The sequence below is a fragment of the Verticillium nonalfalfae genome (genome assembly GCF_003724135.2).
Source record: "Verticillium nonalfalfae strain VnAa140/NRRL 66861 chromosome Unknown scaffold_58, whole genome shotgun sequence".
Classification (NCBI taxonomy): domain Eukaryota; kingdom Fungi; phylum Ascomycota; class Sordariomycetes; order Glomerellales; family Plectosphaerellaceae; genus Verticillium; species Verticillium nonalfalfae.
In genome coordinates this window covers 43,350-58,377 of record NW_021167283.1, presented here as the reverse complement: position 1 = coordinate 58,377, position 15,028 = coordinate 43,350, and the positions used below count along the sequence as shown (strand labels likewise).

At 58.2% G+C, this 15,028-nt stretch overlaps 8 protein-coding genes across 8 annotated transcripts; 5 read left to right on the top strand and 3 right to left on the bottom strand.

The window, feature by feature from the left end:
• Window positions 1-896: 896 nt before the first annotated feature.
• Window positions 897-2,067, top strand: D7B24_007310 (uncharacterized protein; the record flags this gene model as incomplete). Its single annotated transcript, XM_028641420.1, has 2 exons — window positions 897-1,130; window positions 1,195-2,067. 2 exons carry the CDS (start codon window positions 897-899, stop codon window positions 2,065-2,067), a joined length of 1,107 nt encoding a protein of 368 aa, XP_028494519.1.
• An 802-nt stretch (window positions 2,068-2,869) lies between these two features.
• Window positions 2,870-4,315, top strand: D7B24_007309 (uncharacterized protein; the record flags this gene model as incomplete). Its single annotated transcript, XM_028641419.1, has 1 exon — window positions 2,870-4,315. The coding sequence occupies one exon, from the start codon at window positions 2,870-2,872 to the stop codon at window positions 4,313-4,315; it is 1,446 nt and encodes a 481-aa protein (XP_028494518.1).
• Window positions 4,316-5,083: 768 nt separating this feature from the next.
• Window positions 5,084-5,422, top strand: D7B24_007308 (uncharacterized protein; the record flags this gene model as incomplete). The annotated part of the gene is made up of 3 exons (XM_028641418.1): window positions 5,084-5,161; window positions 5,229-5,312; window positions 5,336-5,422. The coding sequence occupies 3 exons, from the start codon at window positions 5,084-5,086 to the stop codon at window positions 5,420-5,422; spliced, it is 249 nt and encodes an 82-aa protein (XP_028494517.1).
• Window positions 5,423-5,988: 566 nt separating this feature from the next.
• Window positions 5,989-7,600, bottom strand: CTA1 (peroxisomal catalase A; the record flags this gene model as incomplete). Its single annotated transcript, XM_028641417.1, has 2 exons — window positions 5,989-6,987; window positions 7,073-7,600. The coding sequence occupies 2 exons, from the start codon at window positions 7,598-7,600 to the stop codon at window positions 5,989-5,991; spliced, it is 1,527 nt and encodes a 508-aa protein (XP_028494516.1).
• Window positions 7,601-9,020: 1,420 nt separating this feature from the next.
• On the top strand, window positions 9,021-9,839 carry D7B24_007306 (uncharacterized protein; the record flags this gene model as incomplete). Its single annotated transcript, XM_028641416.1, has 1 exon — window positions 9,021-9,839. The coding sequence occupies one exon, from the start codon at window positions 9,021-9,023 to the stop codon at window positions 9,837-9,839; it is 819 nt and encodes a 272-aa protein (XP_028494515.1).
• A 531-nt stretch (window positions 9,840-10,370) lies between these two features.
• On the bottom strand, window positions 10,371-11,150 carry ARL1 (Arf GTPase arl1; the record flags this gene model as incomplete). Its single annotated transcript, XM_028641415.1, has 5 exons — window positions 10,371-10,394; window positions 10,446-10,769; window positions 10,828-10,911; window positions 10,964-11,002; window positions 11,076-11,150. The coding sequence occupies 5 exons, from the start codon at window positions 11,148-11,150 to the stop codon at window positions 10,371-10,373; spliced, it is 546 nt and encodes a 181-aa protein (XP_028494514.1).
• A 677-nt stretch (window positions 11,151-11,827) lies between these two features.
• RPL39 (60S ribosomal protein L39) lies at window positions 11,828-12,269 on the top strand (the record flags this gene model as incomplete). Its single annotated transcript, XM_028641414.1, has 3 exons — window positions 11,828-11,833; window positions 12,006-12,106; window positions 12,221-12,269. 3 exons carry the CDS (start codon window positions 11,828-11,830, stop codon window positions 12,267-12,269), a joined length of 156 nt encoding a protein of 51 aa, XP_028494513.1.
• Window positions 12,270-13,371: 1,102 nt separating this feature from the next.
• SCON3 (E3 ubiquitin ligase complex SCF subunit scon-3) lies at window positions 13,372-14,003 on the bottom strand (the record flags this gene model as incomplete). The annotated part of the gene is made up of 3 exons (XM_028641413.1): window positions 13,372-13,548; window positions 13,619-13,789; window positions 13,842-14,003. 3 exons carry the CDS (start codon window positions 14,001-14,003, stop codon window positions 13,372-13,374), a joined length of 510 nt encoding a protein of 169 aa, XP_028494512.1.
• Window positions 14,004-15,028: the final 1,025 nt, after the last annotated feature.

Here is a 15,028-nt window from a genome sequence, read left to right as displayed (position 1 = left end):
GTGCCGACTCGGAAAACCATCGTGGGGCGGCGACAGCAAATGTTGCATCACCATTTGACAGCGCTAGCAGAGAGCTCCGGTGCGGAGCGTTGACTGCGTGATGATTTGGCGTTTCGGCGATGGGCCATTCTCGAGGGTCTCTGATCAATGGGAATCCCACTGATATGGACTTGATTGAATCGCAGCTCACCATGTAGACATCCTCATGATTCGACGTTGAAGCAGGCATCATGATAAGAACCCCACCTTCCACTTCTGCTTCCATCGATGGGTCGGCGAGAGCTCTCGCAGCTGTCGAGCGAGCTGGCTCAGGGTTAGGGTTGGCGGGGACCCTGGCCTCGGCCTCCCCGCATTCCAGATCGCCCTGTGACGTCGCTTTCGTTCGCTAAAAACTCTACCCTTGCAGGACCTTACAGGGGGGCACGTGGAGCGTGTAATGACGAGCCTATCGAGTTTTGCAGCTCGCTCCGAGGGGAGGGAGCACGGCCACCGGATGGAGACCCGAGAGGAGCTGAACGACAAGGAGGCAGGCTTTAGACCCTCCAGGCCTTAGAACCTCCACTGGAAGCAGCGAGCACAGGCGACTTGGACGACGAGGAAAAAAAGTCTGCTCCTGCCTGACCACTTTGCTCGGCACGCGACCCAGTTCCGGTCAGAGGTCAATTGAGTCACGGCCGACGCCATTCTTCCCTTCGCTTGTTCTTTTCTTTCTCCCATCTTCGTCTTGTCGGGGTTCTTTGTTACATCTAGGCGGACCCCAGGAACCATTCGCCCTCAAGCACCAGACTGCTCGTCCCCTCCCCACCTCCCTCGGGTGCACCCTCTGACGAACGCATCGTCACCACTGCCGCCCTCCTCGAGCTGTGCGCTACGACCGCGGCCAGCCGGCTGTCGACATGTTCTCCATGGCCCCTCCCACGGCGCCGTTGCACCTCGACGTCGAGGCCATCTCGGGCATCTGTGGCTCCATCTCCATTGCCTGCTGGGTCGTCGTCTTTTCGCCCCAGATCCTCGAGAACTTTCGCCGCAGCAGCGCAGACGGACTGTCTCTGCAGTTCATCATTGTCTGGCTTGCCGGCGATGTCTTTAACATTCTGGGCGCCGTCCTGCAGGGCGTTCTTCCGACCATGGTGCGTTTTTCTCTCAGCCCGCTACCCCAAAAACGGGTTGTGGCCGTCCAAGCTGACATGTCAGATCATTCTCGCCATCTACTACACCATTGCCGATATCGTACTCCTCGCCCAGTGCTTCTACTACCGCGGCTTCACCTGGAAGGACGAGGTCGTGCCGCCGGCACCGAAGCCAAGACCCGCGCGCGTCCCCGACGGCGAACGCGACATACTCAACGAGCGCACCACGCTCCTCGACCACGCCGCCGCCCACCGCGAGCGCCGCGGCTCCGATTGGTCGAACCTCTCGCCAGCCGTGCCGCTGCACGACGGTCCGCCGCCCGCGACGCCGGCGCAGCCGACGCGTCTGCAGACGGTCCTCTGGAACGCCGTCGCCATCCTCAAGGTCTGCGCCGCCGGCGTCTTCGGCTGGTTCCTCAGCCGGCGCTACTCGCCCAAGCACGCCGCCGGCCACGACGGCCACGACGGTGACCACAGCGCCGACCAGCCGCTCGGCTTCAACGTCTGGGGCCAGGTCTTTGGCTGGCTCTGCGCCGTGCTGTACCTCGGCTCGCGGCTGCCGCAGATCCTGCTCAACTACCGCCGCAAGTCGACCGAGGGCGTCAGCATGCTCTTCTTCCTCTTCGCGTGCCTCGGCAACCTGACGTACGTGCTGTCCATCTTTGCGTACGACCCGCACTGCGGCCGCCACGGCTGCGCGCCGGACCGCGGGTACGCGCGGTACATCCTCGTCAACCTGTCGTGGCTCGCCGGCAGCATGGGGACGCTGCTGCTCGACATGGGCATCTTTGTGCAGTTCTTCCTGTACCGCAAGGACGACGACGAGTACGAGGACGAGGACGACGAGGAGGAGGAAGAGGCCGATGGGCACAGCATCGACCAGGACCGGTGGGACCAGCGCCCGCTTCTCGCGCGGGGGGATACGTCCTACCCTTAGTAGCGGTGTGCTCGATTCAACTCGTCTTGGGCCGAAAAAATAAGTTGAAAAATGGACAATGGATCAGGAAAAGGGTAGGAAGAAAGATGTACAGGTGGAAACCCGAGGGGTCTGAAACACAAAATAAAAAGGGTTATTGGTGTAAAGGTTGGGTACATGGCCATGACAGCGGCGTTTTTTTTTTTGGTCTTTTGCAACGAGCATTTTTTATTCTTTTTATTTTTGAAAGTACAGGGTCGCTTCGCTGCATATATGAGATGTATTATTGGCTTCAACAATCTTCGATAGGAATGGAAGGACATATCATCTTCTGACTTGAGACGAGCTGGGCAGGCCATGCTGTCGTCGATCGAACGCATCTGGCAGAGGGTTCGTGCCGCAAACGAGATCGGACGTGGCACGCAAAGTGTTCCTCCGATGCTGTTATGCCACTGTTCATTGCCTACAGAAGCGTCTTGCGTTTGCGTTGAGGCCATCTAGTAGCGGTGAAGCTTGAGGGTTTCCAGCCACAGCGAGTCGAAAGTAAGCACTACGCGGGCTCGGTACCCGTACTGTCAGACTGGAGGCGACAGCCCCCGACGACATGCTGGGCGGAGGGGCTTGACACCAAGGGCGCAGCTAGTGGGCCCCCGCTGGTGCTTCCTTCCTCCTTCTGGTCCACGCTCACTTTGGGCAACTGCTTTAAGAGTCTCTCTTTCCGCCTGCTTCTCGACTTCATCTCTGGCATCGAGATCCAGATCGGAGCTCTACAGCTGCAGCCTTGTCGCTTCTTTTGATCACAACCAACCGCCATCTTGCCATCATGACCACGTCGGAAACCCTCGTGCGGCCCAGCTTCGAGCTGCGAACCCTCCACCGTGCCGACTTCGTCAACGGACCCGAGACGGGAACCCCACTCGGTGCCGCAACACCAGATGCCGCCCTCGGCGAGACCGACCTCCCCGCCGTCACCGACACACACGATCCCGCCGATGAGTTTGCGTCGCTGCCGCCTGCTGACGGGGGCAAACATGCGTACCTGTTCCTCGCCGCCTGCTTCCTCGTCGAGGCCCTCATCTGGGGCTTCCCCTTTTCCTTTGGCGTCTTCCGCAGCTACTATGCCACGCACGCCCCTTTTGCCGGGGCCCCCAACATTGCCGTCATCGGCACCTGCGCCATGGGGATCATGTACTTTACAGCACCTCTCGTCATCTCCATCCTCCGCGTCGTCCCTCGCTTCTCCCGCTGGTCCCCCGTCATCGGCCTCCTCTTGACGTGTTTCGCCCTCGCCATGTCCTCGTTCAGCACCACTGTGCCGCATCTCATCGCCACCCAGGGCGTCTTCTATGCCATTGGCGGTGCCCTCGCCTACATTCCCTGCATCGTCTACATGGATGAGTGGTTCGTCCGTCGCAAGGGGCTCGCCTACGGCATCATGTGGTCCGGTACGGGCATCGCCGGCGTCATCTTCCCGCTTCTCATGGAGACGCTCCTCTCGCGCTTCGGCCATCGCACGACCCTCCGCCTCTGGGCCGGCCTGCTGTTCCTGCTGGCCGCGCCGCTGGCCTTCTTCATCCGCCCGCGCATCCCGCCGACCAGCGCCCGCTCCTCGAGCGCCGCCTTCCGCAGGCCCCACGCCAACGTACGCTTCCTGCTGAGCCGGCCCTTTCTGCTGCACCAGGCTGCCAACATTGTCGAGGCCCTCGGCTACTTCCTGCCAGCCGTCTACCTGCCGTCCTACGCGCAGACGTTTCTCGGCGCGGCACCCTTCGCCGCCGCTTCGACGCTCTTGTTTGTCAACGTGGCAAGCGTCTTTGGCTGCGTCGCCATGGGCCACATGGTGGATCGGCTGCCCGTCGGCCACTGTCTCCTCGTGAGCTCCATCGGCGCCGCCGTCGGGTGCCTGATGCTGTGGGGGTTCGCGTCCAGTCTGCCTGTGCTCTACGTCTTCTGCGCCGTGTACGGGCTGTTTGCCGGCAGCTACACGTCGGCCTGGCCCGGCGTCATGACGAGCATCGTGGAGCGGGAGAGGGGCAAGGGCAGGGGCGTGGATCCCATCCTGGTCTTTGGTTGTCTCGCGTCGGGCCGGGGTGTCGGCAATATGGTGTCCGGACCGCTGAGCGAGGCGCTCATCGAGGGGAAGCCGTGGATGGGCGATGCCGGGTTCGGATACGGCAGCGGCTACGGGACGCTGATTGTGTTTACAGGTGTGACGGCCGCGCTCGGGGGAATGAGCTGGCTGTGGAAGCGCATCGGATGGATGAAGTAGGAGGGTGCGGGCGAAGGAGGTGACGATTCTGCTGCGTTTCGAATGACTTGATGAATCCCACGGCGCCTCTTTTGTTCCTGAAACTGGATACGTGAGCGTGGCGGCCTACATGACGATGGCCATCAGAAGCATCGCAATGCGTCGTAAGCATCGCGACGTGCCTCATAGCAGTACCTAGGTCCAGGTCCCCTGGCGAAACCGAAACCGAGCCAAAGCACGAATCCCATCCGCCATGAGCGAACCATCAGGGGAGGGAGTGGGACTGCAGAAATCCATTTCCATGCGTCTCAAACCATTCGCCCTCTTCGAAGCAACATCTGGTGCGGCCCAACCGAGACAGAAAACGGCGTGTGATCACTCGCACCCATCACGTTGGGGCCATCACGACCGCGCATCCATCCCCCAACGTCAGACCAACACCGCCTGACCCTGCCGCTTCTGCCCCGACAGACCCCTCCCAGCCATCCACGGATCTGTCGGCCGCATCTGTGGCTATCCTCTGCTTACCTGCAATGTCTGACATGAAGCATCATACTACCTGGGATACCTGACCGACGCGCCATGTTTTCGATCATCCGCTGAATTCGCACAGCGCCTCTCGCCAGCGGCGATACACAGACTTATAGCCCCTACATGCCCTATGCTGCGGTGCGCTCAACCTAATTCCGAGTCTGGCAAATCCTCCAAAGATGCATCAGTAGAGTATCTTTCGATCAGTAACACGCTCTACACTCTCCCACAACATATTACGCCGCCGCCGCCGCCGCCATGTCCTTCGAGAAGAACCCCGTCCTCGCACCGCCAGAGCCGGCGCTGCTCTCGCCGCAGCCTCGTCTCACCCAACCTGTACGTCACCCAGAGCCTCATCTGCTGCCAAGTTCTTCTGTGGTGGGCAGGCTGACGAAAAGTCCAGCGTCCCATCGCGCCCATGTCCTACATGTCCTCGCCGGAGGAGCAGGCGCTCGCCCTACGCGGCGGCAGGAAGGGTGACTGTTCGGTGAGTCGGACATGCCTCTCTAGGCCATATCTCTACCTTTCTTCTTCTTCTTCTTCTTCTTCTTCTTCTTCTTCTTCTTCTTCTTCTTCTTCTCTTCTTCGACCCTTTAGCAAGAGTTTTCGGGGACGCGGTCCTCTGTTTGGACGTCTGCTATGAGATTCGTCAAGTCTTTTTATTACTTAATTAAGCCTGACTGCTGACCATTCAGGCTATTTGTTGCGGCATGTGTGCTGGGTTCTGCTGCTTCCAGTGCCTCGACTGCCTGTGTTAGTTCCAGTTTGGGCTGTTTGGAGCGTCGGCTTGGCTTGGGCATGTGGCTCATGTGAGACGTCTAGCCTGAGGGTCCTCTGCTGTCCCTGGATGCAGATGATGCGCTTTTCCTGGGTTGTGGTGGGCGGTGCCATGTTGTTTGAGCGCGATGATATGACAATCGGTATGACGAGAGAAGATGAACTTGAAAGTCATGACGTATGAAATACGGTCCGTTTTGAATGATGATGTCTTGTGGCTGTTCCTCTGGAGTTGAAATTCGCGAGCCATATCACTCCATAATCCAGACCTCGCTTCCGTGAGACTTATAGCCCCGTGTATTCACATGCCATGTTTCCACAAACTACAAGGTAAGGTCCACGAAGGACGATGCATGTCCATATATTGGACGTCAATTTTAACCCGCCTACAGCTTCGATTTGACCTCGGCCACAGGCGTCGCCAACTTCTCCGTCGCCGCCTCGATCCGCCTGCCGAGCTCCCCATCCACCTTGCCGAACATCTCATACACCCGCCTCCTCGTGCCCTCCTCGGCGCCAGCGAGATGCCCCGCCACGTTGCCGACATAGTTCTCCTGCTGGCCCTGCGTCCGCCCCAGCACGGCCCAGAGGCCGGCGGCCTGCACGTAGTCCTCGGGCCCGACCTCGGCGAACACAGCCTCGACAGCCTCGCCCTCCCACCGTTCGTGGCCCGACACGGCGCGCACGGGCTTGTACGCCAGCGGGCGGGCCGTGGCCTCGTAGCCCGGGGTGGCGCCGCAGTTGCCGTCGACGGCCATGGCGCCGTCGCGCTGGAAGGGGTTGAAGGCGCGCAGCGGCCGGTTGACGGGGATCTGCTGGTAGTTGACGCCGAGGCGGTGGCGGTGCGTGTCCGGGTAGCTGAAGAGGCGGGCCTGCAGCACGGGGTCGGCCGAGGGCGCGACGCCCGGCACGAGGTGCGACGGCGAGAAGGCGGCCTGCTCAATCTCGGCGAAGTAGTTGGCCGGGTTGCGGTCGAGCGTCATGCGGCCGAAGCGCCGCAGCGGCACCTCGGCCTGCGGCCACACCTTGGTCAGGTCGAAGACGTTCCAGCGGAACGCCTGCGCCTGCGCCGGCGTCAGCGTCTGCGCGTAGACGTCCCAGGACGGCGGGTCGCGCCGCGCGATGGCCTCGAAGAGGTCCTGCGTCGTCCAGTCCGGGTTCTCGGCCGCCATGCGCGCCGCCTCGGCCGCCGTGAACGTCTTGTTGCCCTGCCGCGTCTTGAAGTGCAGCTGCGTGTAGACGAAGGACCCGTCGGGCTTGGTCCACTTGAGCGTGTGGCCTGTGTAGCCGTTCATGTGGCGGTACGAGTACGGCGTGCCGCGGTCGGAGAAGAGGTGCATGACCTGGTGCACGCACTCTTGGTGGTTGGCGATGTAGTCCCAGAACTGTCCCCCTTCTTGTTAGTCATTTTCTTTTTCTTCTTGTGCCGCGCTGTGCGCGCCTCGAAGAGACAAGGGGTGTCCTGCTCACCATGGTTGCATCCTTGAGGTTCGTCTGCGGGTTGCGCTTCTGCGTGTGGATGAAGAGAGGAAAGTTGGTGGGATCACGCAGGAAGAAGATGGGCGTGTTGTTCATGACGAGGTCCAGGTTGCCTTCCTGGGTGTACAGCTTGACGGCGAACCCTCTGGGATCACGCGCCGTATCGGCCGACCCCTTCTCGCCGCCGACGGTGGAGAAGCGGGTGACGAGAGGCGTCTTCTTTCCGACGCCGGTGAAAGCATCAACAGAGCAGATGTCGCTGATGTCGTCCGTCACCTCAAAGAAGCCGTAGGCGCCAGCGCCCTTGGCATGGACGACTCGCTCGGGGATGCGCTCGCGGTCAAAGTGAGCGAGGAGGTCGATCAAGTGGAAGTCCTGGAGGAGGAGAGGACCCATCTGGCCAACACGCTGGAAGGCCGTCGGATTGGCGACGGGAGCGCCATTGGATGTCGTGTAGACGGGCTTTTCGTCATAGAGGGAGGTTGGCGGCGTCTTGTTGTTGCTGCTGTCGTCGGCCATCGTGATGGTGTCTCAGGCGAGGATGGGATCGAGGATACAGGCAACTTGGAGATTGAAGCACAAGTGGAACGATATGAGGAACGACAGAGATATCTTGAGAGAAAACTTTGTGAATCACAAAGGCTGGAGGATCTCCATCACATATACAAATGGCAGGCCAGCTTTTCAAACCCCGAGCTCTGCCATCAAGCTCGGAGCCCAGCGCGTCCCACTCGCCCTCTATCCTGCTTGCTGAACGTTCCATTCTCGACGACAAAGTGGGTGATAAAGCTGCACACCAGGCATGAAGCAGGGATTTGAACAGAGCTCAGGTGGATCTCGATCCAATCAGTCGCCGGCAATAAGCAAGCGTGGGTGAGATGGCGCTCAACGAGAGTGGTCGCCCTTGACACATCGTCACGGACATGACTCGGTGTGATTCGGGATCAGAGGCCAAGAGCGCGTGAGGGTGAGGGCGATATGTGTGTCTCTCCGGCTCGGCCCATTGGTCTTTGAAGGTCGCCTTTTGGCCAACAGGTGAGTCGAAGTAATACTCGCTTGGAGCGGTCGAGAGCCTCAGACTCTGAACAGTTACTCGCGATCAAATGGAGGCTCGCTATACGGCAACGAAATCTAAACGTCGAACCCCTGTACTCTGATATCATAGCACTCGGCTCGACATGCCAGAAACAGAGGCCCGCTGCCGTCTGTGGCCTATCACGCGGAATCCCGCTGTCCGCTGCCGCTCCACACCGGCCCGGTAATCTAGACGTCTCTGGGTAGCGCGTCGATAGAGAGACGAAGACCTCTGCCTCGATTTTGCAGCAGTAGATCAGGAGTGAGTGGTTTGCAGAGCTATCTCACGTCCAGATTCTAGTTGAGTTCCTGGAGCTGTTAAATTTATTCTCACAGCTTAGTATCCAAGAAATCGATGACACACGAAACGAGAAGAATGAGTATGAGGTAGCTCCAAGAATGATCAGAGCGGCTTAAATCCAGAGACTGGCATATCCTACTTCAATGATCAGGGAACATCTTCAACACAGTCAACCAATACCGCAGAAATCAACACGAGCAGGATAGATGGCAGTATGTCACAGCCTCGGGATGGGTGACAGACAAACCTCGTAATGAATAGTGACTCGCACGATTCTCCATTGTCGTACTACCAACCGTACCTCGAACTCCCAATGAAGCATGCTAAACAACTCGGTACGGCATCACAGCATCTTCCAATACAGTCTCCTCCCGTCACCGTGATTGCCCTTGAGTAACCCTGAATCAGTCACCGCAGCGACCCGTACCGCACGCAAACTTCTGGCCCAGCCATCGCATAAGAGAGAGGCCTCTTGACCGACTGTCTGAAGTTCTCGTTTGACTGTAGGCCTGCTACTGTCCATCACCCACTCTTCTACTCTCACGCACCCGCTCCGTAACCAATATGAGACTTTTCATATCCCTACAGGCTGCCCTGCCAGCAGTCCTCGCTCTCTGCCAGAATCACCCCTGCGACCAAGGCTGCATACCTGCAGACAAGATCTGCTGCTCGCCTGTCGACCCCTACACAACCCCTTTCGCCTGCCCTCTCGACTATACTTGCGGTCCCGGCCTCGAGTGTCGGCCGCCGTCGCCCGCTGCCGGACCTGTTGAGACCGGGATACCCCTCTGCGCTCCGCCCTTCGTCGCTTGCGGCGCCACCTGCACAGCTCCTGATGCCGTCTGCTGCGAGGATGGCGCATGGAGCTGTGCCGCCGGCCTCGAATGCGCGCCCGCGCCGCTTCAGTGTGTCGCGCCGCTTGCCCCGCCGTCGCCGCCATCATCGTCGAGAAGCCTTACCAGTCAAGAGGGACCTGTACAGCCTACCACCGTCGTAGATGTGACGATGCCAGGAGGATATGGAACCGCGGACGCGAGCCAGACCTCGGAGCCCGTCGCGGGCACTTCAAGTTTAGATGTGGCTTTCACTTCGATGTTCGACGCAGCGGAGACGACCTCGACAGATGGCCTAGCCTATCCCGTGCCGACTCTTGAGTCGTCAGCTTCACCGGCGTATAGTGTGTATCAATCGACAGTGACGACCCTGGATTCGTCCAGCGCTCATGGGTCCGCTGCGAGCTCCTTGGCCGAAGATACAACAGCTTTATCTTCAGTGTCTCCTTCGCAGTCCGGGTCGGCGGATGAGGGAGCTGGTGGTCGCGTCGAAGTGTCGGTTGGTGCGACGCTGATGGGTGTTTTGCTCGGTGCTGTCCTTCTCGGTTGAGACTCAAATTCTCTGCGTCTTTCCTCAAACCCCATCCTCGTAATAGCTTCTTCATAATACCCTAAAAGAATGTTGGCATTCGATATCAAAGTGCTGCAATATCACGTCAAAAGCAAGCGATTCACCAGAACGAACGAGGCCACTGCCCCGTCTCGATATTAAAAAGTTGTACTGCTCTCAGCAACCCAATAGACTGTAGCGGCAGCCTGAGAATGCAACCTGTCTATAGCCCTCTCCATCCAACGCGTCGTTTCCGTGACGGCGACCAACGCGCTCATATGCGCATGCCACATGCGTATGCGTGAAAGGGCCACGCCCAAAAAGACGTGACCGACAAGCCTCCCTCGCCCGAACGCCGATGCTCATGGAATGGAGCAAACTCGTGGCTCTCGCACCATGTACCGTCCTTCGCTGCCCCTCCTTTCCAGATGCGCGGATCTACCCAACGTTGGGAAGGCTGCTGAGCGTGACAGCTGTTCATATGCGGTGTAATCGATTGCTGGAAGGTGTTGTACAAGATCGACAGGCCGCTTAGGCTTCCTGGTTGACGGTTTGCTGCTACGAGTCAGTACAGCGCTCAAGCCACACACCGCTGAGGCCACTTACCACAAGCCAATCCATGCCTTCGTTGACACCGCTGCCGTCAACGGCAGAGCACGCCATGATGGTCCAGTTGCGGTCGCGCAGCTCGCCGAGGCGCAGCGCCTCGGAAATGTCCCCCGCTCCCTTGGCTCCTGGCTGGTCCTGCTTGTTGGCGAAGACGAGCAGCGCCGCGTCCTTGAGCTCATCCTCGTTAAGCATGGCGCCCAGTTCGTCGGCGGCGGTCTGCAGACGCTCGATATCGGTCGAGTCGACGACGAAGATGACGGCTGCCGTGTTGGCGTAGTAGCAGCGCCAGTATGGGCGGATGGATGTTTGACCGCCGAGATCCTGTACGAGAGACAAGTCAGCGCACGCCCTCATTGAGCCGCTCCAGCAAGTAACGTACCCAGACGTTGAAATTTAGGTTCTTGTATGTGACGGACTCGACGTTGAAGCCTATCGTCGGAATGGTGGTGACGACCTCGCCAACCTAGAACTGGTCAGCCAAGGAACCCTCGCCGGCATGCGATCTCACAACGAACCTTCAGTCTGTACAGCAGTGTCGTTTTGCCAGCGTTATCCTGTTTGACGGTCTCAGCTTCTTCGTTCCCCGACGGCCACAGAGCCCGCACTGCAGAGGGCAGCTCATCATACCAAGCCCAGGATCAATATTCTGATCTCCTTCTTCGAGAAGAGCATGCCTGACAGCCATGACATGCTGGCGCCCATCTTGGCTACTGTGTATGGGGTTGTGACGTGGGGTGAGGAGTTGGTAGACTGTTCGTAGTTGTCGCTGTCCTCTTCGTTGCAGATCGGGATCGACAATACAATGCGCCCTCCCAATGTTCGTTGCCGCAAAGGTGTTCTGTTCCCTTGAGTTTCGAGAGTCTCTGGACCTTGATCGATCAGCCGGCTGTTCGTCGTTTCGCGTACAAAGAGGAGGGCAGCAAATCGCACTAGTCGTTGATTAGGTCCGCTGGGCTGCGCGCGTGATAGGGGTGGAAAGGCAGTGTAGTCGTCGGTCAACAGTCTAATCCGGGGTTGTCCCCCTTTCCAGGATTTCTAACCACTGCAGCATGGAGCACCTTGGGCCTAGGCCAAACGTTGATCGCCTGACCCCGATAGTTGGTCCTCCTCAGGGTGGTCTGCTCCACTCATGAAACTAGAGGGGTAAGTGGCAAGTCGGGCCACTGGTGCTGATAACGATAAGGCAGGCGAAGCCAGGCGCCACAAAATCCTCCACGCACGACTGGACACGGAGGACCCAGGGCTCGCTTACGTACTCTGCCCCACGGCCCTGCACACGTTCTCAGGTCGTGATTCAATTTTGCTGCCACTTCCGAAATCTCCTCAACGAACTCGCCCCCGAATCATCTTTCTCGACATCGACACCAAATACCGTCACGATGCCGGTACGTTCGCCCCAAACACTGCGATACGGACCCTGCCCGACACTGGATTTGCATTTGCTGGAGGAGCCGGGAATCATCCACGACGTCGGGAGGGCGAACCTCTCCTTGATGGAGGCGCAAACCAACCCTATTACCAGGACATGTGTAAACTGACGATATTTCCTTCGCACAGAGCCACAAGTCGTTCCGCACCAAGGTCAAGCTGGCCAAGGCCCAGAAGCAGAACCGTCCCATTCCCCAATGGGTTCGTCTCAGGACCGGTAACACCATCCGGTACGCCATCACCAATTTCTCTCCTTCTTCCCCAGGATCGCTTGAGGGGGAAAGACGGGAGAAGAACATGCACCGCGAAACTTCGAGGACCACGTTCGCTAACTAGTCACTCAGCTACAACGCCAAGCGAAGGCACTGGCGCAAGACCAAGCTCGGCATCTAAACACCACGCCCCAACTCCCCTACGATCTTCCCACGGCTGTCCCACATCCACTCAACTCGCGGGCGGTATCCCCTCTCGCGCGCCCGCCTGTTCCACGCAACTGAACCTGTTCCTTCGTTCTGCTTCGCCCGGCTCCTTCGACAAATTTCAACGCACACACCATGCTCGGCGAGTGTCTACTATCCACGAACGGGGAAAGGGAAACAAACCGCAATGGGGCACAGCACAACCTCTACTTTGGGATTTTTTTCGGGAAGGAAAGCGATGGTTTTTTGTTATCGATGACCGGCGACCAAGGTTCCTTGCTCTCAAAAACTTGGAATTGTCCCCCTTCCTGGCTGGAAGGGGGGAAAGGGGTTGTACCCGGATGGGGCCTGGCTAGGCTCTTAGTATTGCGTCTCACGACCGTAGGGAAAGGAATGCAAAAATCATGATGCCACTGCATGTATGTTCTGTGCGATGTAAAGCCGTGATTTCATGCCAGTGTGGTCAATGTGCGTGCGCAAGCCATCTGCCATCACACATGGATGCCTCATACACGATGCGCAAAAATATGATGGCTTCTGTATACCGCGTCGCAAGTTGTGCCACAGAACAAAGAAATGGATGCACTGTACGTGAGTTTCTCGTTGACAGAGTTGTCTACTTTCATATGAATATGGGCTCAGAATACGACCTCTTGGGAGACTAGTCCAGCCAGCGCCGACCGCATGACGTTCGGCGTGACTACATGTCCGAGCCGAGTGTTCGCAGTGTCGCTGCTACCAACCTGCTTATGAGTCTCACAAGGAGCACGAAATCCACTGCATCACATGAATCCATAACCTGTCATTGATTGTGATTGATAAACCATCAGCATCTCGCCGTGGTGCTGAAGGTTGGCATGCGTCCATCTGGACAACCAGACCCTAGTTCAGGAAAGCCGAGCCACCGACCATCAATAATCAACCCTGCTTCGTGAAAACTCAAAAAGGTGTTAAAAAGCAAACGAGCCCAACGCCACCATGATGCATCAAAGACATGTACTGCATAATAACCCTGCCCTGTCAGCCCATAGGGTGAGAAGGTATTCGTCCATCACATGCAGCCCTGCGCCGACGCTTTAGCGGTCCTCGGCCCACTCGTTCTCACGGCGGATCTGCTCCTCCTCCTCGGGCGTGAAGTCGTTGGTAATGTTGAACGTCTTGCGGATCTCCTCGGGCGACTTGCCCTTGATCATGTTCGCGACAGTCTTGCAGCCGACATCGAGAAGGGGCTTGATGTCAAGGTAGTTGGAGGCCTGGTGCGGGGGGGTGATTGTTAGCCCGAGCAGAGGCAAGGCAGGCGGGGGGAAGGGATCAATAACGTACGAGAATGATCTCGAAGAGCATCTCCTGGTCAACCTGCATGAACTTCTGGTCCCACTCCTCAATCTCCGTGGTCTTCTTGCGCGCGTCGTTATCGTCGTCCTGGGTCTGGGGAGGATCGTTGCGGTGGTGCTCGCACCACTCAATGACCTTGCGAAGAACAGCCTCGTTGACCTGGAACGGCGGTCAGCGGCGGCAAAACGGCAACAGGGGGGAGCAGACTGACGTTGGGGATGGGAATGGGAGTATCAGCGGTGATACCCTCGTCACCGATATCCTCGATCAAGTTGCGAATGAGCATGGAACGCTCGGCGACGGGGCGGTCGATCGCAATGGTGGCGTTGTCGTTGGATTGAACCCAAACGCGGGGAACGCTGGAGTCGGCCATTTTGATGTCTGATGGGTTTGCAAGAGGTGAAATTGGAATGGCTTCAAGTCGGGGATAGATGATGCGTCAGTTGAATGTCGTTGGCTGTTGTGGTTTTGCGGGCGGTAGCCGAATGACTGGTTGGTTGGTTGAGGGAGGATTGATGGGCGGGCGGGCTGAAGGCGGATGGACTGGTTGGTGGGGTCGGTTGCTGAAGTAGCAGTGCTGACGGACTATGGGGGCGAAGGCGCTTATGTACCTAGGTGGCAATAAGGCAGGTCGAAGGAGTGGAAGGAGAAAGCAAGAAACGCGGCTTTGTTTGCTTTTTAACCCGAGTTCGGACTCTAGGAACACTACCGACACAACGTGATTCACACAAGAAGTCGGTCACTGCCCTTGTCGTCCAGCTTTTGTATTTTAGGCAAGTGCTCCTAGGACCCCACGATCCTTCCTCCCGCCCTCCAGGCAGACAAGTGGTGGCGGGTGGGGTTCGACTACTTGCGCTGTACCATGTAAGGGTGGGTGTCTGCCTGTTGACCCTAACGGACTCCAGGATCTGCTTTACAGCACCAGGTTCCAGCTCCCAACTAAAGTATCAAGGATGAGGCGCCTACTCATCTTACTAACACCTTCTGCCTTACGTAGAGCTCCCGGCCAAACCTAGTCTGTCAAGGGCTGCGTCCACAGGCGCCATGGCCCCAATCTGCTCCAGTCTTCCCCGTTGGCCTCTTCCAGGCTTTGGCCTCATCGAATGAGTGGTTCACGGGTTCCTGCAGCGTTCCAGAGCTCGAGAGAAGGCGTTCCTGTCTCTCATCTTTCGTTGGCAGATGGTGCACAGCCATCAGTGTCACATCCTTTACCGATGCTGCGCGATAGGGGGCAACAAACACGTCTAATCCCCAGTCATCGTTGCTCGCCTATCTGATTGAGGCGGATGTCTGCCCTGGCTAGAATCGTGGCCAAGGAAAATCAGGTAGACGAAGCGTTTGCGGACAAAGAGAGCGCAGCCCAGCCAGACCAGATAATTGGAGGGGGCAGACCCTTAA